This window comes from Castor canadensis, chromosome 12, assembly GCF_047511655.1.
Source record: "Castor canadensis chromosome 12, mCasCan1.hap1v2, whole genome shotgun sequence".
Lineage (NCBI taxonomy): Eukaryota > Metazoa > Chordata > Mammalia > Rodentia > Castoridae > Castor > Castor canadensis.
Window position 1 is genome coordinate 34,364,828 of NC_133397.1, and position 18,438 is coordinate 34,383,265.

An 18,438-nucleotide genomic window follows, 5' to 3' on the forward strand; every position below is an offset into this window, starting at 1 on the left:
ATAAAAATCTAAGAGAGCTGAATCATTCCAGAGCCCCTCAAGATAGTATTTTTCTCAAGATTTTGGTAATAAGCAATTTAAGAGAAAATAATCTAAGCTTATTTAGCATTGTCTTATGAAAAGTATAATTGAGAAATAAATATTTCCCTTAAGTTAATCCTCTTGATATGATATAATATGTAAGATACTGAATTGCTCTCTCAGAGAATTAATGGCTGGTCCCCTTTCTTCTCCTAAGGTGTCTCATCTTCCTTAAATCTTTGGGCAGCTTCTATACTAGTAGTTTTTCTTGGCCCTGTTGGAAGTGAGATTCTCCTCATTTTAGTGACAAACACCTTTCTCACTGGGCAGCAAAAGGAAAGACTCCAGTCTTTAGTGACTTTTCATTATCTCAGGACCACCTAAAGGGACTTTGTTCTGATCACGAGTTTTTCTTTTCAGTACTGGGATTTGAACTCAGGTCCTCACATATGCTAGCCGGCACTCTACTGCTTGAAAAATTCCCCAGCTCTTTTTACTTTGGTTAGTTTTAAAGTAGGGTCTTGCTTTCACCCCTGGGCACAGATCATGGCCTAGACCATGATCCCCTATTGATGCTTACCACATAGCTGAGATGACAGGCATGAGCAACAATGCCTGACTTTTATAGTTTGAGATGAGGTCTTGTGAACTTTTTCTCCAGGCTGGTTGGGAACCTTGACCTCTGAATCTCTACCTCCTGAGCAGCTAGAATAGCTGGGACTATAGTCATGAGCCTTTGTACCCAGATGTTCTGTGAGTTGATTTGCTGACAAAGTGACACACAACAAGTTGTGTGTCTAAGATTCTAATCATGGCCTTGGTTTGCATGATACAAAGTGGTTGTGTGGTTCAGGCCACTCTTCATCAGCTTGTTCCTACTTCCTTTTCTTTGTTAAGATTTTCAATGAGATCTCAGTAAAATCAGACCCTCCAATGACAACCAGGAGCCTCTGGTGGTTTACCAGCTCTTGGGCACCTCACAGATTTTCTTTGTGACTCAGTTTGTGTAGCTCTCTCTCCTTGTGGACAATGGGCATAGGCACAAGTAACTTTTTTTTGTCTGATTGAGAAGATAAATGAAATTTTTAAGAGAAGTTATATGTTTATATATAGTAAAGAGTTTGGGTAGGGGAAGGGGCATTAGTAGAATTCAGACATAGTCTCTTCCCTCCCTACCACTCATGAACACTTACTTTAGAGGGCAAGTTGACTAAGGTTGGTATTGATAATGTTGTCTGTCTGTTGTGGCTTTTTAGTCTTCTATAACTAATAATCCTGCATCACATCGGGTGTTGCAATATTTTTCTTCACTATAAGCCATCTGAAAAATATCTCTGTTCCTCAGTAAGTCTGTGGTCTGTTTTCCTTATTTGGTAAGGGATGGTACAATTTCTACTAAGTTTATAGGTGTGTAGTATTAAAAAAATTTCAGGTCATTGTTTTGTACGACAAACCCAGGTTGAATCTACAACCTTGATCTCTAGTAAATCATCAAAGGAATGGAGTGGTCCAAAAAGTGACTTTATTAGTAACATTCATTTCTTCAGTAACTACTTATTATTAATTTATGTGTTGGGTACAGATCTAGGCAATGGAAATGTAGAAAAATACATGAATCTAAGATCTCGTGGAATGTCTGTTCTGATGAGGAGAAATAGTAATTAAGAAAAACAAATGAACAAATATGCTAAGCTCAAATATTAAAATGAAGACAATGAAGTTAAGTCATCTAATGAAGTAACTAGGTGGTTGAGAAACCCACCTGAGGAGGTGAGCTGTGAGCTGCTGTCCTCAGTAAGGAGGAACAGCCAGACATGAAGGGAAAGCTCTCCATGCAGAGGAAACAGCTGAGCACAGAATGTGAACAGACAGCCCTGTGGCTTCTAGGTGTTGGACTCTGGAATGCATAATAGGGGAAAGACAGAAAAAGGACAGACCTTGGAATCAGGGCCCCTGAGTCAGGGTGTGAATTCAAACTTCTGTTCCCTTATCTCATAAATGAATTCATGGATGCCTGATGCACAGGGCCACTGTGAGGCTTTGTGAACACAAGACAACTTTTCATTAACAGCAGGCCTTTCTCTCATTCCTTGCTAATCCTGTTACAACATCACCAGGAAGACCACAGGTCATTAGGTAAAATCAGGGTGCAGACACACAACAGCTGATGGCCAGGGCACCACTTCCACAAAGAAAAAAATGGAAGCTCTGCTGTATGCTGCAGCAAGAGCCTTAATTTCTAAAGCAGGCTCTGTGGAGACTCTTTCATTTCTAGTTTCAGGCTCTTATTTATTAAAAAAAAAAAAAAAAAGAGGGGGATATTGAGAAAGCAGATCAATAAGCTTCTTTATAGCTCTGTGTCAGGATTCTGATCTAAGATGCTCTATAAAGACATATGACACAGAAATGACCAGATAAAGGCAAGGTGGGGAAGTATGTGTCAGTGTTGCTCAGGCAGATGGCTTTTCATTGCAGGAGTTGGGATGACAAGGTCTTTATCAAGACAGCAGGCTGTAAACAGCAAGAATTAGTGTTGCAAGTTAGTTTTATGTGGCTCCTCTCTGCCTATGGTGTGACTGTGTGTAAGTGGTGGGGGGTGGCTATGCTGATTCCTCTTTCTACTTCTTTGGATTATGCTGAAATGTTTCCCCCCCACTGTAAACAGCTCACAAAGGCTCTTGCCTGGGGATGAAAAGTCCCCCCATGTCTCCAGCATCGATTGGTAAGCTACAACTGGAGCTGTATTCATATCGCAGCAGCCATGCCAACAAAAGAGCTCCTGGATCCAGCGATGGAGCATTGTTTGCAAAGCTGTGCTGCTGTCTCTCTAGACAAAAGCCGCCTTAGAGACTTGACTTCAGACTTACAAATAAGAGCGCTGAATCATTCAGGAGCCCCTCAATACAGTGTTTTCCTCAAGATTTTTGTAATAAGCAATTTAAGAGAAAAACAGCCCAACAAGCCAATGTTCTTTTGGGAAAAATCAGCTAAAACATATCCAGGGGCCAGAAAATAATTGCTTTTCCTCCCACGCTCTTCTACTCCCACCTCTGTGTAGCTGGGCTGCTTTGTTCTGAAATGGGGAGGTGAAGCTACCTGGTTCAACATATTATCCTGTGCTGCCACTGACATTTTTAAATTGATAGATACCTAGATTTGTTCTGCCAACCTGCTAGTCTTGCTCTAGAATATCTTCCATAAATAATTTTCTCTCTGGAACTTACTCTCCTCCTTTTCTTCACTCATGCCCTCTGCTTTTCCTCTTTCTCAGTTAGGATCATAATTGTCAGCTAAATGACAATAAAATTCCACCAAGAACACTGACAAAAAAATGTGAATTTGTATATTCACTTTGTACACACACAAATGAATATTTTATTTACAAATACATGTATATGCATCTCTACCTGTCATATGTATATGGAGTGCCTGGAAATAGGGCTACATAGTATAAAATGTTTTTGAAACATGGAATATGTGTTTGTGTGTATATATGTATTTATATGGACTTCGACCTATATCAGTTGCAGCAGTATGGAATAGTGAAAACAGGCACATCTGATGTCTTTAATGAGCTTTTGTCAAGTGGTATAATTGCCCAATTTATCTAACAAACATGTACTCCAAAGCAGATATTTCATCTTAAAAGTTGAAACCTGAAATTTCAAACAGCACAATCATGAAAGTTGTCATTTTATTGCTGAAAATAAAGGGTTCTTTAGGGGACCCTTTAATGTTTCCATGTTCTTCCTTCCAAAGAAAAGTCATCTTTTCCAGTCCTTTCAATTTACAGGTAAAGTTAGACTTAGCCGGAGACCTACAATTAGTTGGTGGCTTTTTGTCCATTTGAACTCAAGTTCTCAAAGAAGCCACAGATTCCAATATGTAATTTTTAAAAATTAAATGATTTATATGTATTCTCTATCCCAAAGAATGCGAACATCTTAGCTGTAATTTGGAATAAGGAACGAGAGCTAAATTGGATGCCAACAGTATTGTTCATATTTCTTGTTAGACTATCAAATAATTGCTATTCATCCTTTATGACTATTCAAGCATGCCAATGACTCTAAGCATGAAAAGATCTACCTAGAAAACTAATTATATCACAGGGAAAACCCAAGAACTAAGAGATATGACTGGGCACTCGTATTAGATATTAGTAAGATTACAAAAATCACAAAAATCCTTTGGAGGTACATCTGGGTTCTTCAGGATGGAATTAAACATGGGCTGCATAGGAAATTCAGTGACTGTCTGTCTATGTTCAAGCATGGACTGATTTTTTGATCTTTCTGAGCCTTTGTCCTAGGCTTACACACACATTTCCAAACCCTTAACTTCCCTATGTGTATTTGAGACTAAAAGATTCATTACTATATCTCTTTTGTTTTGCATTAATTCATCTTAAATTTAACCACTGAAGACCTGAACTAAAGTCGTAGGAAAGACACTCAAGATTAAGCTGAAAGTTTACTGGCATGGATTCACAAAGATGAGGTTTCATATTCCAGCTGCTTTTTGTTAGTTGTGTGACCCTCAACAAGTTACATGACACTCAGCTTCTGGATTCTCAGCTGTAAACCTCAAAGTACATCTGTGAAGAACAGAAGCAATGCAAAGCATTGGCCTTACAGTAGACAGCCATTAAGTGGTAATATTGTTTAAGCAAAGTGAGCCACAATTTCATATAGATCTTTGACAGACTTTCTTAAAGATAGTTTACCTCCTATTTTCTTATGAAACCAGCATCCTTTTTCATGAAACTCCGTCAGTTTACGATTTCAGACAAAGGATAATTAAGAATCTCTACAAGTATACAAGAAGCTGGGCAAAATGATAATTTCTAATCCCTAATATACTCCCAGCTTTTCTGGATGTTTTATAGTCACACTGAAGTCATATTAAACCTGATTGGCCAGAACTGTTTTTAACTACATAGTTGGGATTGTTCAGGTGTTCCAGTGTCAATACACTAAGTAATGAGAATTCCCTCACAGTGATGTTACTCAGTTACAAAGGTTATGCTGGAAAAATCAGACTGCATGACAATCCCTCAAAACTCATTTGAGGCACAATTTTTATTTTTTAGGACTTTTGGGGGTGAATCAGTCTTCAGAATGACAATTATTTCAGTGATCTACTGTCCAGGGGTACTATTGAGTTGGCAGTTTTTGAAACTAAATCGTCCACTTTAACTGAGAACATGTGTTAATCTACCAAGCATGCCTGAGTGAAGGACTGATAGAAGTCACATCCCCAAATGGAGCCAGGTTCCGTGTTGGTTCAGTTGGCTCCAGAGAACCTATCTTTTACTTGTTCATTTAGCTGAAGGTGGGTCATTTCAATCCACTGTGAAGAGTGGTCAGTGTGGGCAGGGCAGATACGTGCACCAGCCTAGCCTCATTTGAAAGCCTTCTCTCACACTGTAGAAGTTTCCACTGGCATTTTTGAGCCCCATTTTTGAGTTCCAATTATGTAAGAGGAAGAAAATTAGGCACTTTTGCATCCTCATCACTTTCTCTTTTGTTCTAGGATAATGGAAGTAGAGTGTGCAATTACTGCTCTGAACATTTAATTTAGGCAAGCCAGGTAGGTGGGTAGGGCATGCTTTTTCGTTGCCCATCTCAGAGGGCCATGGAGCACGATGCTGTCAGGGACACTGGGGGAGTACAAAGGCCACAAAAAGAGCCCCCAGGTTCCAGTACTGGATGCTATCTTCTACAACAATACCATGCCAATGATGACGAAACTAAAATTCAGAAAAATTAATTTCCTGGCCAAGGTCATGTCAAGAGGCAGAACCAAAACTGAAAGTAGACTTTTAAATTTATTTATTTGCCATTTTTGAGTGTTCTTTCATTATGAATGCTAATAGGTCTTACGTTAGGTACAAAAGATTTGTGTCCAAAGTAAAAGAATTTCCACAAAAATCTTTACTTTTGGGTAGTTAAAATTATCAAGTAAAAGAAATGATAATGTGTTTTAAAAAAATGTCACAAATTACCAGGCAGTGGAAGCCCATGGATGTAACTAGGAAAACAAACACTTCCCTTTGTGCTTTAGGGAATTGACTAGCATCCTCTCCAGGGAGCTATGAGCTAGACACCAAATATTAAAGAAAAATACTTCAGGTTTCAATCTGCAGCTCAAATACTCATACAAATATGTGCCACCTAAGGTTCATACGCATGTCTCTGTGTATGTGTTTTGTGTATCTGCGTCTTTATATGCCTGTGCATGCATATGTTTGTGTGTTTGTATATGGACCTCTGTGCACTCATGTATATTTGCACACATGTATGCATGTCTGTGTTATTTGTGTGTACATGTTTGTGTGTGTGCATTTAGGCCCAAGCCACAGTAAGTGAGTGTACATTTCACCTCGGGGACAATCCTGGGCTGACCTGAACGCCAGCACTGTCCTTTACCAGTGTTGCTTGAGCAAGTTACAGTGTTTTTCTGAATCTCTGTATTCTTATCTATAAAATGGCCCCTCTAGTACTCACCAGGAAACAAAAAGGTCAACCAGTGTGTTTTTATTCAGTTAGTTATTTCAGTAATTAAGCTGAATTAATTGCATGTATGCAAATTTCGCTATATTTTGTACACTATTCAATATATATGATTTCTTTCTCAAACCAGTTTTGGTATCTTAATGTGTGGATGGCCTGTAAAAACACTCGTTGTCTTAGTTAGTATTATGGCACCTCCATGAGGGAAAGTTATTTATTTCCACTTATATAAAGGGGAACTGATATTTGAGGTGAAAAAATGTGCCCAGAGTACCCCAGAGAGGTTTTGGAGGACTGGGACACAAGCCCCATGTGGCTCCAGAGCCAGCCTGGCAAACACTCTTTCCTTCACCTCACCTCTGCCCAAGGCTATAAACAAAGAGCAAAATATGGTGGCTGTGGAATTGGCATCCTGACTATCTTTATCCTGCTAATATCTGCCCTCTGCTCTGACACCCATTTCCCCTCGTATACACGCTAGCAAGTGATTTCTTAAGGTCAACCTACCTGTTCTGCTCTGGGGGAGATACTAGGAAGAAGAAGGAATTGGGAAAAATTCAAACTGGAGAGGCAGTGAGTGGTAGCTTCATTAAGACGTGCATGTGCTAACACATTCTAAAAGCACCTGGTGATACTGGCCTTGCCTTGCGTGTTTCTGACAGCCATTTAACTGTTGCCCACCAAGGATTTGCCTATTCAACCCAGGAAGCAAACAGAAGGAGAATCACTGGGACATGACTGTTTAATCCCTTCCTAATCTCTTGAGTCTCATAAGCTCTTTAACTCGTCAAATATTCAACTATAAGAACTTGGTTCACAGAAACATTGTAGTCACAGGAAGCCCAGGTACTGAGCTATGAAAGTTAAGAAAAGCAGAAAACGAAATTTCCAGGGGGTTATGTTGAAACTGAACAGGAAGATCACCTTAAAGCAGGTCATAAGGACATGAGAAATTGCCAGTTAAACCATAAAATGGGTCCAGGGCCAAGATAAAAGGTCCCATGTGGAGATAACTGCCCATTCCTGCCTTTCTTTGTCTCCTTCTGTAAACAGACTTCCTGACACAGGTCCCCCGTTGCTCCTGCCTAACAGCCCCATCCCTGACCCCCAATGCGAGCCCACCTATTAGCAACCAGAACTTTCTAACCCGATTCCCAGAACTGCCCTACAAGAGTCCTGTAATTTCACTGCTAGGGGCCCAGCATTTTGAGTGTGAGCTTATTTGGGACATTGGGCATCAAATAAAGTACTAGTTCTCCTATTTCTCTGAGTGTCACTTGGTTTCTTGTTGGACAATATTTCCGCAATAAAACTAGTTTGAAGCTAGTTAGTGAGAAAGGGGAGCAGAATCCTATTTACAAAATCATTACTTTTGTTTAGAAAGATCTGTGGAATCAATTTTGCACAGAAAATTGCTTAGGAAAAAAAACTCTCAGTAGAGCCCTTCAGAGGCAATTTAATATTTTTAATAAGGCAAATCTTTCTAATTTTCAACTATTTAGCCATGAAATCTTAAAACCCAATGAAAGTCTGTCTTCAATAAATGTTGCTTTACAAATTTTATTGTCTGTTTAACAACCTAAGAATATTAACACTCTTTAGACACTTAAATTCAATCATAGTAACAAATACTGAGCTTTTTAAACTGCCTTCCTTGCAATTTAATATAATTTAGTGGCCATAAGCTATGTGTTTATTTTTCTGATATTTTATGTCTTAAAGTTGTAAGGTTAATTTACTTAGCAAACTACAAATTTTGAAGTAGAATGTCTGTCTCTAAACATTCATTTATAAGCATAAAATATTATATATGTATATATATTTGTACGTATGTACTATATAAACAAATAATGCTTCAGAGGTTTTGCATTAACAGTTCTTCAAAAGATTTGGGCAAGAGTTAGACTCATTATGGAATGATGATATTATGGTACTAGGAGAGGTGACAAGGCCAGTCTCTGTCCATCAGGCAGAAATACGGAGTGATCTCCCTCACTTTGAAAATTTTCTGTCTCTTTAGGACAGTAGATAACACATTGGTCTTGTTTTCAGCAGATTGGGGCTCAAGCTACCTTCAAAGACAGGCTGCTTCTCTGGGACTCAGATACCATGCAGTAAAGAAAATCACACTACCTGCCTCATGGGCTTTTGAGAGGACTTAATTCAACACAATACATGCAAGTGTTTGTACACCAAATCCATCTTTTTCAAGGGAGAACACATTAGGCATCTGCTTAGTTGTTTCTCTGTACATACCTGTTCTGTTTTCATGCCTTTGGCCATGTCAGCAGCATAATCTCACTTGCTGTTTAAAACTCCTCTCTTCCATTGCCAAAGGCTGGTTATAAAGTATTTGTCATGGTCCCAGAGAGCTACAAAAATGTGTGCATAGACAAACCCCAAGCCACTCCACTGCTAGAAAAGCAAATTAGGCCTTGAAGTGTCTATTGATGGGTTCATCTCAGCCATCACCTAAAACTGCAGGCCCTATACATTTCATATCTCACTCTCCAGCCTTACTGCTCTCCATGACAAACTCACCATCATATGTATTCTTTATTTGAGCTTATTTGTCCTATTTGCTTTCTCCTATACTAGAAGGGAAGCTCCATTCAGGTAGGGTAATATAGGGAGTAATATATCTCTGACTAAGACAGTTTCCAGTAAGAGCAATGGTGGATACATAGAAAAATGAATGAATGATGACCAGCACATGACCATTATACAAATGCTCACGTATCTGCAGCCAAAGAAAACCTGGAAACTGTTAGGATGCTTTACTGTGAAACTATATTGTTTGTAATGTTTCAATTCCAATATGTCAAAGCCCATAAAACAATTTGTTCATTTTTAATGTTTCCTACTATTGGTACCATTAGCAGTTTTACATATTTACTTCTCTCTGTGTGTTGGGAGGACAGTTCACACTTTAGAGCTAATCTTAGATTTATAGAGAAACATAAGCTATAAAGAGGGAGTTTTCCCTCTCCTATTAGAGGTATTAGAGCTGAAGAGTAAATTCCAAATCCACTCTATCCAGTCTACCATTTAATGCTCATAAACCCCACTTAAATGCAAGAAACCACAGCATTACTATAAACAGCACTAATAATAAGCTGGGACACAACTTTTTTACTACCCTCTGTTTCCACAGCACTTGAGAGATCTGTCAAATTATTCTGTGGTAATTGGAAAGAGGGGGTTGTGTTAGAAGTCATGGCCTGACTGCTAGTGATGCTGTTTCTATACTTTACTGCTTTGGAATCACTATTTAGAAAGCTATAGCAGTGGAAGATAAGACTGTGGTGATTGTAAGAGGAAGAACCACTGCAGATGGAACAAAAGAATGGAAAATCAAGAAGAAAACAGCTTATATTAGTGCTGCTTTCATGAATCTTTGAGAGGTATTTGCTTTTGTCTTTACACAACCACACAGCAGAGTAGACAAGGTCTGACAGTTCAGGAAAGGGACAATTCTTTCTGGCTGTAATTTCCTCCTGTCTCTGACTCCTTGAGTTTGAAAAACACTTCATTTTTGCAGAATTTTCCTAAATAAAACTCTGCACTTCACTCATACAGGAAGAAACAGAATGTGCTTCTATTTGCACTTCCAGAGACAGTGCAAATGCTTATTTGTTAAATGCTGTTAAAGAGACTGTAAGATGATGCAGATGGTAGTGGTAAAAGTGTCTTAATATCTTCTTTTCCTCCTTTGATTTTCTTCCTTTCTTTCTGAACTTCACTTGGCCACTTTCAGGGAATTTTCCAGTCAAAGCTGCATGATTGGCTATCAGTGAATTAGAGACACAAAGGGCTTTAAATTTATCTTGTCTATTTCCGGAAAGAATGATGCAGTATAGACGGAGAAGAATGGAATGTTTGAAGACATTTGCTTTTTCTACATAGCCTAATTAAGTCTCTAAAATGAGCATACACTGCAACAAATACTTTTATTGCTCTTACTTTTACCCCTTTTGGTTCTTTTTCCACAGACCAAGTAGCAAGGTAGGGAACCTTAGCTGAGACAAGGCACTCACCAGCACTGACAGTGATAGCTTCAATGAATTGTTCTCGCCAGCTGTTTGTCCCCACCACAAGGGCCAGGTTTGTCTTCTTAATGAGTTTGTCCACGGTACTCTAAAAAGGAAGAAAAGAATAAGATAATAACTGCTGGGCTTGTGACGGGCTCGGGAAATCTAAGATTTGTTGACTTAGAAATTTCAGTTATATAAAGGGTAGCAGATGTTAGGCTAGAGCAGCAGTTTTGACATCAAACACTGCTATGATTATGCAAATAAGCATGGTCCTTAATTGGAAACATTCTGGAATGGAAACTTCTTTGCAGCAAAGACAAGCCTCCTTCAGTCACTAATGGCCAATAAAGAATAGCCTCGGTGTTTAGAATCACAGCTGTTGCAAAGATCCATCCATTCCCCCTTGAATGCTTTGTGAACTTGCTTCTCTGCTGGTTTTATCTGTAGTATGTGGCAATTGAATTAATATGGGCCCTGCTTGACATTACATATGTGTGAACACTGGGAAGCAACAGTTTCTGAAAACCAAAGACTTATTTCTGTTCTTTTGTTTATCAGCGATATGCAAAGTCGCTTGCTACATGACCATCAATAAATAGATTTTTCTTTGCCTACTAGTTTGGTCAGCTTCATGGTTATTTGAGAATTCTACTCATAACCTACTCCTGTTGTAATCAAAGAAAGACAAAACAAGACAAGCAAACGTCAATTCCTATGGGTCAGAACACATTGCTAATAACCTTGTAACCAATCTTCCTGCTTTAGTAGCACTGAGTTGCATGATCCCTATTTTTCTTTAGAACTTGCTAAACACTTAGTTTTATACAATTAGTGCTCTCTAGCTTTCTAAATTCAGTTAATGTAACAACAGGAACAGCCAAGCGGTCACAAGGAAGCTAAGTAAGCAGATGCAATCAAAGCGCTACCACAAATCATGGCAACTACAGGGAAAAGGGTCATTTCCAGGACACTGAGCCTGCTCTTCCCAGAGAAACTACCACATCAACTAGTCTACCAAACATCCACACTTACTGTCAGAGCATCCTCGAATTTCCACTAATTGCAAAGAGGCAGAAAACACGTATTATTTGTCTTAGGTCAAGATAGGTACATGTTTCATGCAGTGTACTGAATTGGCTATGGTTTGAGAGCGATCATATTATCAGCTAACTAGGATTGAGGAAAATGCAATCTGAGGGACTCATAGGAGAGGCCAAATCCAATTTATAATATCAAGCATGTTAGTTCAAGAAGAGACATTGGAACTGACTTGAAACATTGAGAAGATAATAAACATGAAAGGGCTGTCTCCAACTGGCTCACTCTGTATTTGAAGCAGTATTCTTGGCTGGACTGTATGTCCTTAGGGCAGTGACCTTTCAGCTTCCAGCCTTGTGTCTAGAACTGCTGGTGCCCCTGATAACAGCTGTAGCAGTCACTGCCTTTGGGCATGGTAACTTGAAGCAAGCACATGACAAGCGTCTGTCTTTTCTCTCTCAACTCAGCCACATCTCATCAAGCACACTGAATAAGCATCTTGGTTTATGCCAATTCAAAGTGCTGTGTGGAATGTAACAAGAAATGACCTTGATTTTTCCTAAATGTAATGGGGATTCAGAGCAGCTCTCTCCAAATGGGCACTCTGCTGAATCTAAGGCAGACAATCCCATCACCTGGGAGATGAGCAGTGGAACATTGCTCTAAGAGTTGAACTTCCTCACTAATGGCTACCGAACAAATTTTTCAGATAAATTTAACCTTTATATATGTGTAAAATCCAGGGCAGATTTTAAACTTTAGTTCATGTTAACCAAGATTCTTCCTTGGGCTTGATTTGTATACTTGACCTTCCTTGACCTATGGGAGAACAGGAGTGAATAAAGATGAATTTGAACTTCTGACACCTGAAGTTCAATAATGCTCTCTGTTTTTACCTGGAGGGTTTCTAAATACCAATGATTCCCTCTTCACTGAAGGAGACCTTCAAGAGATTGTGAAAACCTTTCCTTCAGCAATGGTTGTTAGTAAGTCATGCTCTCAGTCTCAACATAGCGAGTAAGAACTCAGTGGGCAAAGCAGAAGGTACCATCCTGATTTGGGTTGCTAGATTTGAACAAATTATTTAGCTATGTTCTATAAAAATAAATTTCTTAAATGAGTAATACAATGCTAAAGTTGATACTTGAGGGAACTTCAGAAACATGTCCCCAAGGTACTCTTTAGGTATTGATGGTAACTGTGCTAATGAATTTGACAGAGATGAGAGCAAATAGTCTATAGAATCTTTGGTAGGAAGATAAGTAGCTTTGAACTACTGGAATTTTGTAAATAGCCTCAGGAGACTTCTCTATGCTTAGAATGTTGGAGAGATGACCAGAGGAAGGCTTCAGAATCAAGAAAACTTTGTTATGTGGAAGACTTACCAAACTCAATGTTTTCTAAGAGGAATTATTATGATTGCTTTTCCTATCATGGGTGTATGGAAGGGAAAGGTTGGGATTGTCTCATAAAGGAGAAAACATGAAAACTTTGGGAGGGGTGTAGTCAATCTTGCTCCAGAAATGCCACTGTGCTGCAGCAAGTGGCACTAGGCCCTTTGATTCCAGGTGAAAAGAAAGCACAGGGAGGAAGACAAAAGATCAACAGATTGGTCCACAGAAACTGACAGTTTGAGACTCCTGTCCTTCTAGGATTACCATCAGGTTTAAGGTCTTGCAACAGTGGGTTTTAATGGTCAGGGTCTTTCTAGAAAACCTTGGTTGAGTTTTTATCTCTGTACATCCTTTCTATGGGAATGAGTGAAAGGAAGAGTTAGCAAATGGATTCTCAGTGGCCTGAAGGGGACAGTTTAATTGCATTCTTATTTTTTAGAATTCCACTTTAATTGCAAAGACACTTCTTACCTGTCCCCTATTAGGCACATCAATTTGTGGACTAAATTTAAAAAATAATTAATGAAACCATCTATAGGAAAAGAGGGCACTATTTTGAAAAATCCAGATAAAATACTGAGGCTTCTAAATTAGTGGCCTGATTCTCCATTTTGAAATCTCTATCTTGAGATTTTGAACAGGAAGAGTATGATTTTTAAAAATACTTAGGGAAAATAATGTTCTCCTCTGGGTTTATAATTCTAAAAAATCAAGAGAAGAGGTGCACCTGCTTATATCCTACTGTAGAACTGAAGTGTGGCTCCATTTAAGATCTCAGATGTTAGGACTGTGGATGAGAAGCATGGGAGGTGGGGTGGGTACAGAGAGTTTAGGACTGACAGGAAGTTTCACCTCAAAGTCTTAAGCCCCACCTAATGTACATATTTAACTTTTAAAAGAGTGATTTTCAGCACTTAGAAAACTAAAAATCCAATTTTATCAGCTCAACTAGAAACCATGGTTGTAGGCACTATACATTCAGTAAGGTGGCTGTTCCCGGATCTGAAGACGATAACTACAAATGAGCTTGTCAATGTGATCTTTTGTAGAGAGGTTAGCCATCCCCCTTCCAAACAAAGCCTCCTAATTTATAGCAGTGCAAATACTTTGCTTCTGACAGATTTATTAGCTTTTTCAAATAGATCTTGGTTTATTCTACACCTAACAATCTGTAAGACTCCACCTTTGTGCCCTCCCTGCTCTCCCCTCAGACAAAGTCTTCTCTTTGGGGAACCCTGTGAAGTGATAGGTGTCACTCACCGAGCCTGGCCTGTTTATAGGACTCCTTGGTTCCCTGCTAACTCCATAATTCCCAACTGGATTTGAAGACCTCTCAATGAATGAGCCAGCATCTGAAATCACTTCTCCTTCTGCCTCCAAACAGCTCTTATAGCTCAGGGCAACCCTGTGAACAACCTTGAGCAGGTCTCCTGGGTAGGCAGCAATGGTGGCATACCTTGAATTCATAGGACTCTTCAATGATCACTTCCAGCTTGGTATGCTCTCCCAGGATGGGACGCCCCAGTTCTGCAATGCGCCTCTCCTCTTCCTCTTTGCTGGTCAGCGGCTGCTTGTCATCACATTCCTCTGGGAAAGGGAAGGCAAGACAGTGAACAACGTGCTCCTTTTTATTTGGAAATCCCTCGATCTTTCTATGAGAAAAGCAAGGAGGAAGGAAGCCCTAGCAACCTGCTTAAAGTCCCTTGGGTAAGAATGTGAAGCTGGAGGGGAGAACTGAACAGACGCTTGGCGGACTGGACAACCCATTACTGAGACAGCACGTGATTATAATATCCTGCAGTCTCATCTCATGGAAAGTGCAGATGAGAAAAAGCAATGCATAGGGGCCTGTCACTGAGAAAGACCCTGCCTGCACATTGTCTATGTTGAGGGAATCACCCAGCTGTTCCCTGTGACGCTGGAGTTGCTGGCTGTCTGCACATTCATTCATCATGTGACCAAAGGGAAACACAACTCAAAGTCCTAGCTTGAACCCAATGGATGGGGGAGTTTGGCCTTTTCCTCTCCACTTTCTGGAGGCAACAGAAAATGCCCTGGGGCCAAAGGGAGGATGGAAAGGAAATTCTGATTTTAGCCTCACACTTGCCAAGAGCCCCTGTCATAAGTTAAGCAGCAAAATTTCCATTCTACATTTCTGTGAGATGCCTGGACTCCAGGACTTCCTCTCTGGTACAAAACTGAAATGTGTTAGGAAAACCTTGACCATGTTAATCTTAAAGTAAACAGGGAGGGGGAGGGCAGGTCTTGGGGGAGTTAATAATCACTCACCATGTGAGCATGATTATTTCCTGAACCACCATGTACCTTATACCACAGGAGAGGCTAGTGGGTGCTTAGAAAATGTTAATCGACCCAAAAAACTATGAATGAGGGAAAACACACAGTTGACTCTCTCTGCATGAAAGTCTTTTGGATAAATCCCAGACTGAAAAGCCTTGCACACGTGGAGGACAAACAGTTGTCCTGCAATTATTCTTATCCTTCAGGTCCAGAAGGCTGGGATGAGATGGATTATTTCTTCTCCAAGTCAAGTGGAATGAACATCATGTTCAGGGAGGTAGTGGTGGTGGTATGGAAAGACCTCAACCCTTCAGGACATCCAGACAAATTACCTACAGGAGGAGTCTGTTTTCTAAACCATCATCCAGAAGGGAGGGACTTCTTGCCTAGACTTCCTGCTTTTTGCATTTAGGTATCAGCTTCTGCAGGGGTCTACACCTCCCTTGCCCTCTGAATACCCATAGCAACCTCTCTGCTCAGGGATGTTGCTGTGGTGGTTCCATTTGTTGCTGTAGCAATTGTGGCAGAGAATATTTCTTAGGCCAGTTGCAAACTGAGAGGGTAGGGGACAGATGTACTGGAGTCACTGACAGAAGTATGTATTTCAAGTGTCAAAATTTATGGAAACCAAAAGCAGAATGGAGCAAATAATGTCTTCCTAAAAGAATATTTTAACATTCATGTTCCTATCCACAGAAATCTGTAATAACACAAAGGAAATTAGATGAACACTAAAAATAAGTGATCTTAGACTGGGTAGGAGTTGTGGAGTGTTAGCAGAGGCAGAAAAGATGGGCAAGAAGATTAATTTTTAACTGTCAAAGCAACAGTAATTTTTATAATAGGATTGAAAAGGTATAAGCCAAAGGGTTCTGGTTGGGGTCTCCAAGATTTGTCCTTGTGAAATCATACGTGTTTTTTCAGGGAGGTGGCTGATATATGTGAAGTCCAATTTCTCAGTGCTCAAATCTATCAAATCTTGATTCTCACTGCTTCTGATCTTTGAATCCAAGATAATATTATTTGTTGTTTTCATAGCAGTAGGTTTTATTAGTGTCTTTGTTCAAAACTTTGGCTGAACATGGATGTCTTCAAGACTTGTGTTGAGTAAGAAATATTTTCTCAGAAGAAGAAAGCATTGGATATCTATTTGAATTGCACAGCTATCAGTGGAGAATATTTATTATGGCCTTTTCTGTAATTTATTTTTAAACGACAAGTTGCTTTTAGTAGGACTCAAGGTAATTTAGGTAAGAAAACAGAGCAATTATGAGGGAAAGGTGATGTAGTAAGATTGTTTACTGCAGCACTTCACAAAATGAAATTTATTTGTGTCTTGGTATTAAATAAATGGACACAGTAGTATATAAAATAAGATCATCCAGTGAGTGAAAAGGTACTTTCTTTTTTAAACCTTCAGTCCTTCTAATCAAGAACAAATACATAGTTTGATGCTGTTAGGTCTGTAACTAGGTACTAGTTACCTAACAGCTTCTACCATTTTAAGACAGAGAAAATAGTTATCAGACATGGAGCATTTGACAACATCTAGCCAGATTTTAATAACATTTCTTTTGCTGTAAAATTTCATGAACTTACTTTCTACTTCTGGTAAACAATACCAGGTTTTCTTATGTTCATAACTTAAAGTTTTCTTGTAAAAAATTCTGTGAATAAAACATGAGGATTTTTAAAAATTACATTAAGTAAATAATAGAGTTGGATATACAACCAAAGCAAAAATTGTCAAAGAGTTATGAGAATGACAAAAAATTTAGGAAATTGTGTCTTAACAGATTTCATACTAATGTAATGAAAGTAAGGCACCTTGTTTCTATCACTTTCTACTCACTTATCTACTTGGAAAAGTTCTCCTATCTCCATCTACTAAATCCTACTTATATTTCAGAACTTCTCTTTTTGATGAAATATTCCCCAACTGACAACCAGGGATTTAGCCATTAACATTATAATCTTAAATTCATTACTTAATATTTATCATATGTACTGAACATTGTCTTGTATACTTTTAAAATTAATTTTAATTCCTTTCCATATAAATACCTAGCATGTAAAATTGCTGAGATAGAACAGTATGTGTCATTACTCTCTGAACTGTCCTTCCATCCTCCAGGATTCATGACAAGGTATAGAATGTGGAATAGGTCACTCTCCAACTCACTGTTAGCAAAGTCTTGTTTGTTCTATTCATAAAAAGGGATCATTTATTCTTTTAACATGTGTCATTGCATTCCTTCAAAATGTCAGCACAGTTGTAGTGGTCTAGTGGGAACAGAGGCATTTAGGTGAACAACTTCTAGTACAATGTGGTAAGGAGGGAGGGACCTCCCACAGGAGGAACAACTTGTTTTGCCTAAGGGAGTCAGAGAAAGCTTCTGGAAAGAGGACGTATTTGAAATTGGCCTTGAAACATGCCAAGTGAAGATGAGGGTAAGGATGATTAGGAGGAGAGGGGATGAGGAGGTGCATTGCATACAAAGAAGTCAAGTGCAAAAGCACAGTCTCATGGAAGTGTAAAGGCTATTTTCACTTACTAAGTCTTATGAACATTTAAAAGACAGTTATATTTATATGTAATTGAGAGATAACAGCTACATAAATCCTACTACTGCTCTATAATAATACTAATAAACTAGGATTTATGGTTTAGGTTTCTGATACTTGGCAAAGAAGAGAGCTGAGTTTTTAAAATTTTTTTAAAAAGTGTTTTCTTATATACGTTTACCTTTTACTGAATAGGGAAATGGTTTGACAGCATTTTTTGGATGAGCTATTTTATTTGTTTCCTTTCCACTTTGAGCACTGGATCAAAAGCAGAGCATTTTGTTATAATCAAGGTCACTTTATTTTCTTATTTATGCTGAGTGGTAACATGCTGCTGTTTGAGTTTTGTTTTTTAGACAGAGAAAATTAATTCTCTCTCACCTCTTCTTTTGGGTATACACATACACTTTCAGAGTTCACAGAGTTTTATTGAGAAGTTGTAAATAATTACACAATATCATAGTCTTGACCAACCAAAAGAACTTAAAGATCAAATGCATTATTAACAGCCACTGTTAAAAGTCAATACTGACAGAACTTAAAGCACCCCTGTGACAAAGTCACCAATGG

At 38.9% G+C, this 18,438-nt stretch overlaps 1 protein-coding gene across 12 annotated transcripts in view; it reads right to left on the minus strand.

Moving 5' to 3' along the window:
- The window catches only part of Slc8a1 (solute carrier family 8 member A1), a 358,556-nt gene that overhangs the window by 36,813 nt on the left and 303,305 nt on the right, over nucleotides 1-18,438 (minus strand). For all 12 annotated transcript variants that reach the window (XM_074049568.1, XM_074049564.1, XM_074049563.1 and 9 more), the window contains 2 exons: nucleotides 14,459-14,589; nucleotides 10,574-10,673 (listed from right to left, as the gene is read on the minus strand). In XM_074049568.1, coding sequence (XP_073905669.1) covers nucleotides 10,574-10,673; nucleotides 14,459-14,589 — 231 coding nt within the window. The remainder of the gene's footprint in view (nucleotides 1-10,573; nucleotides 10,674-14,458; nucleotides 14,590-18,438) is intronic.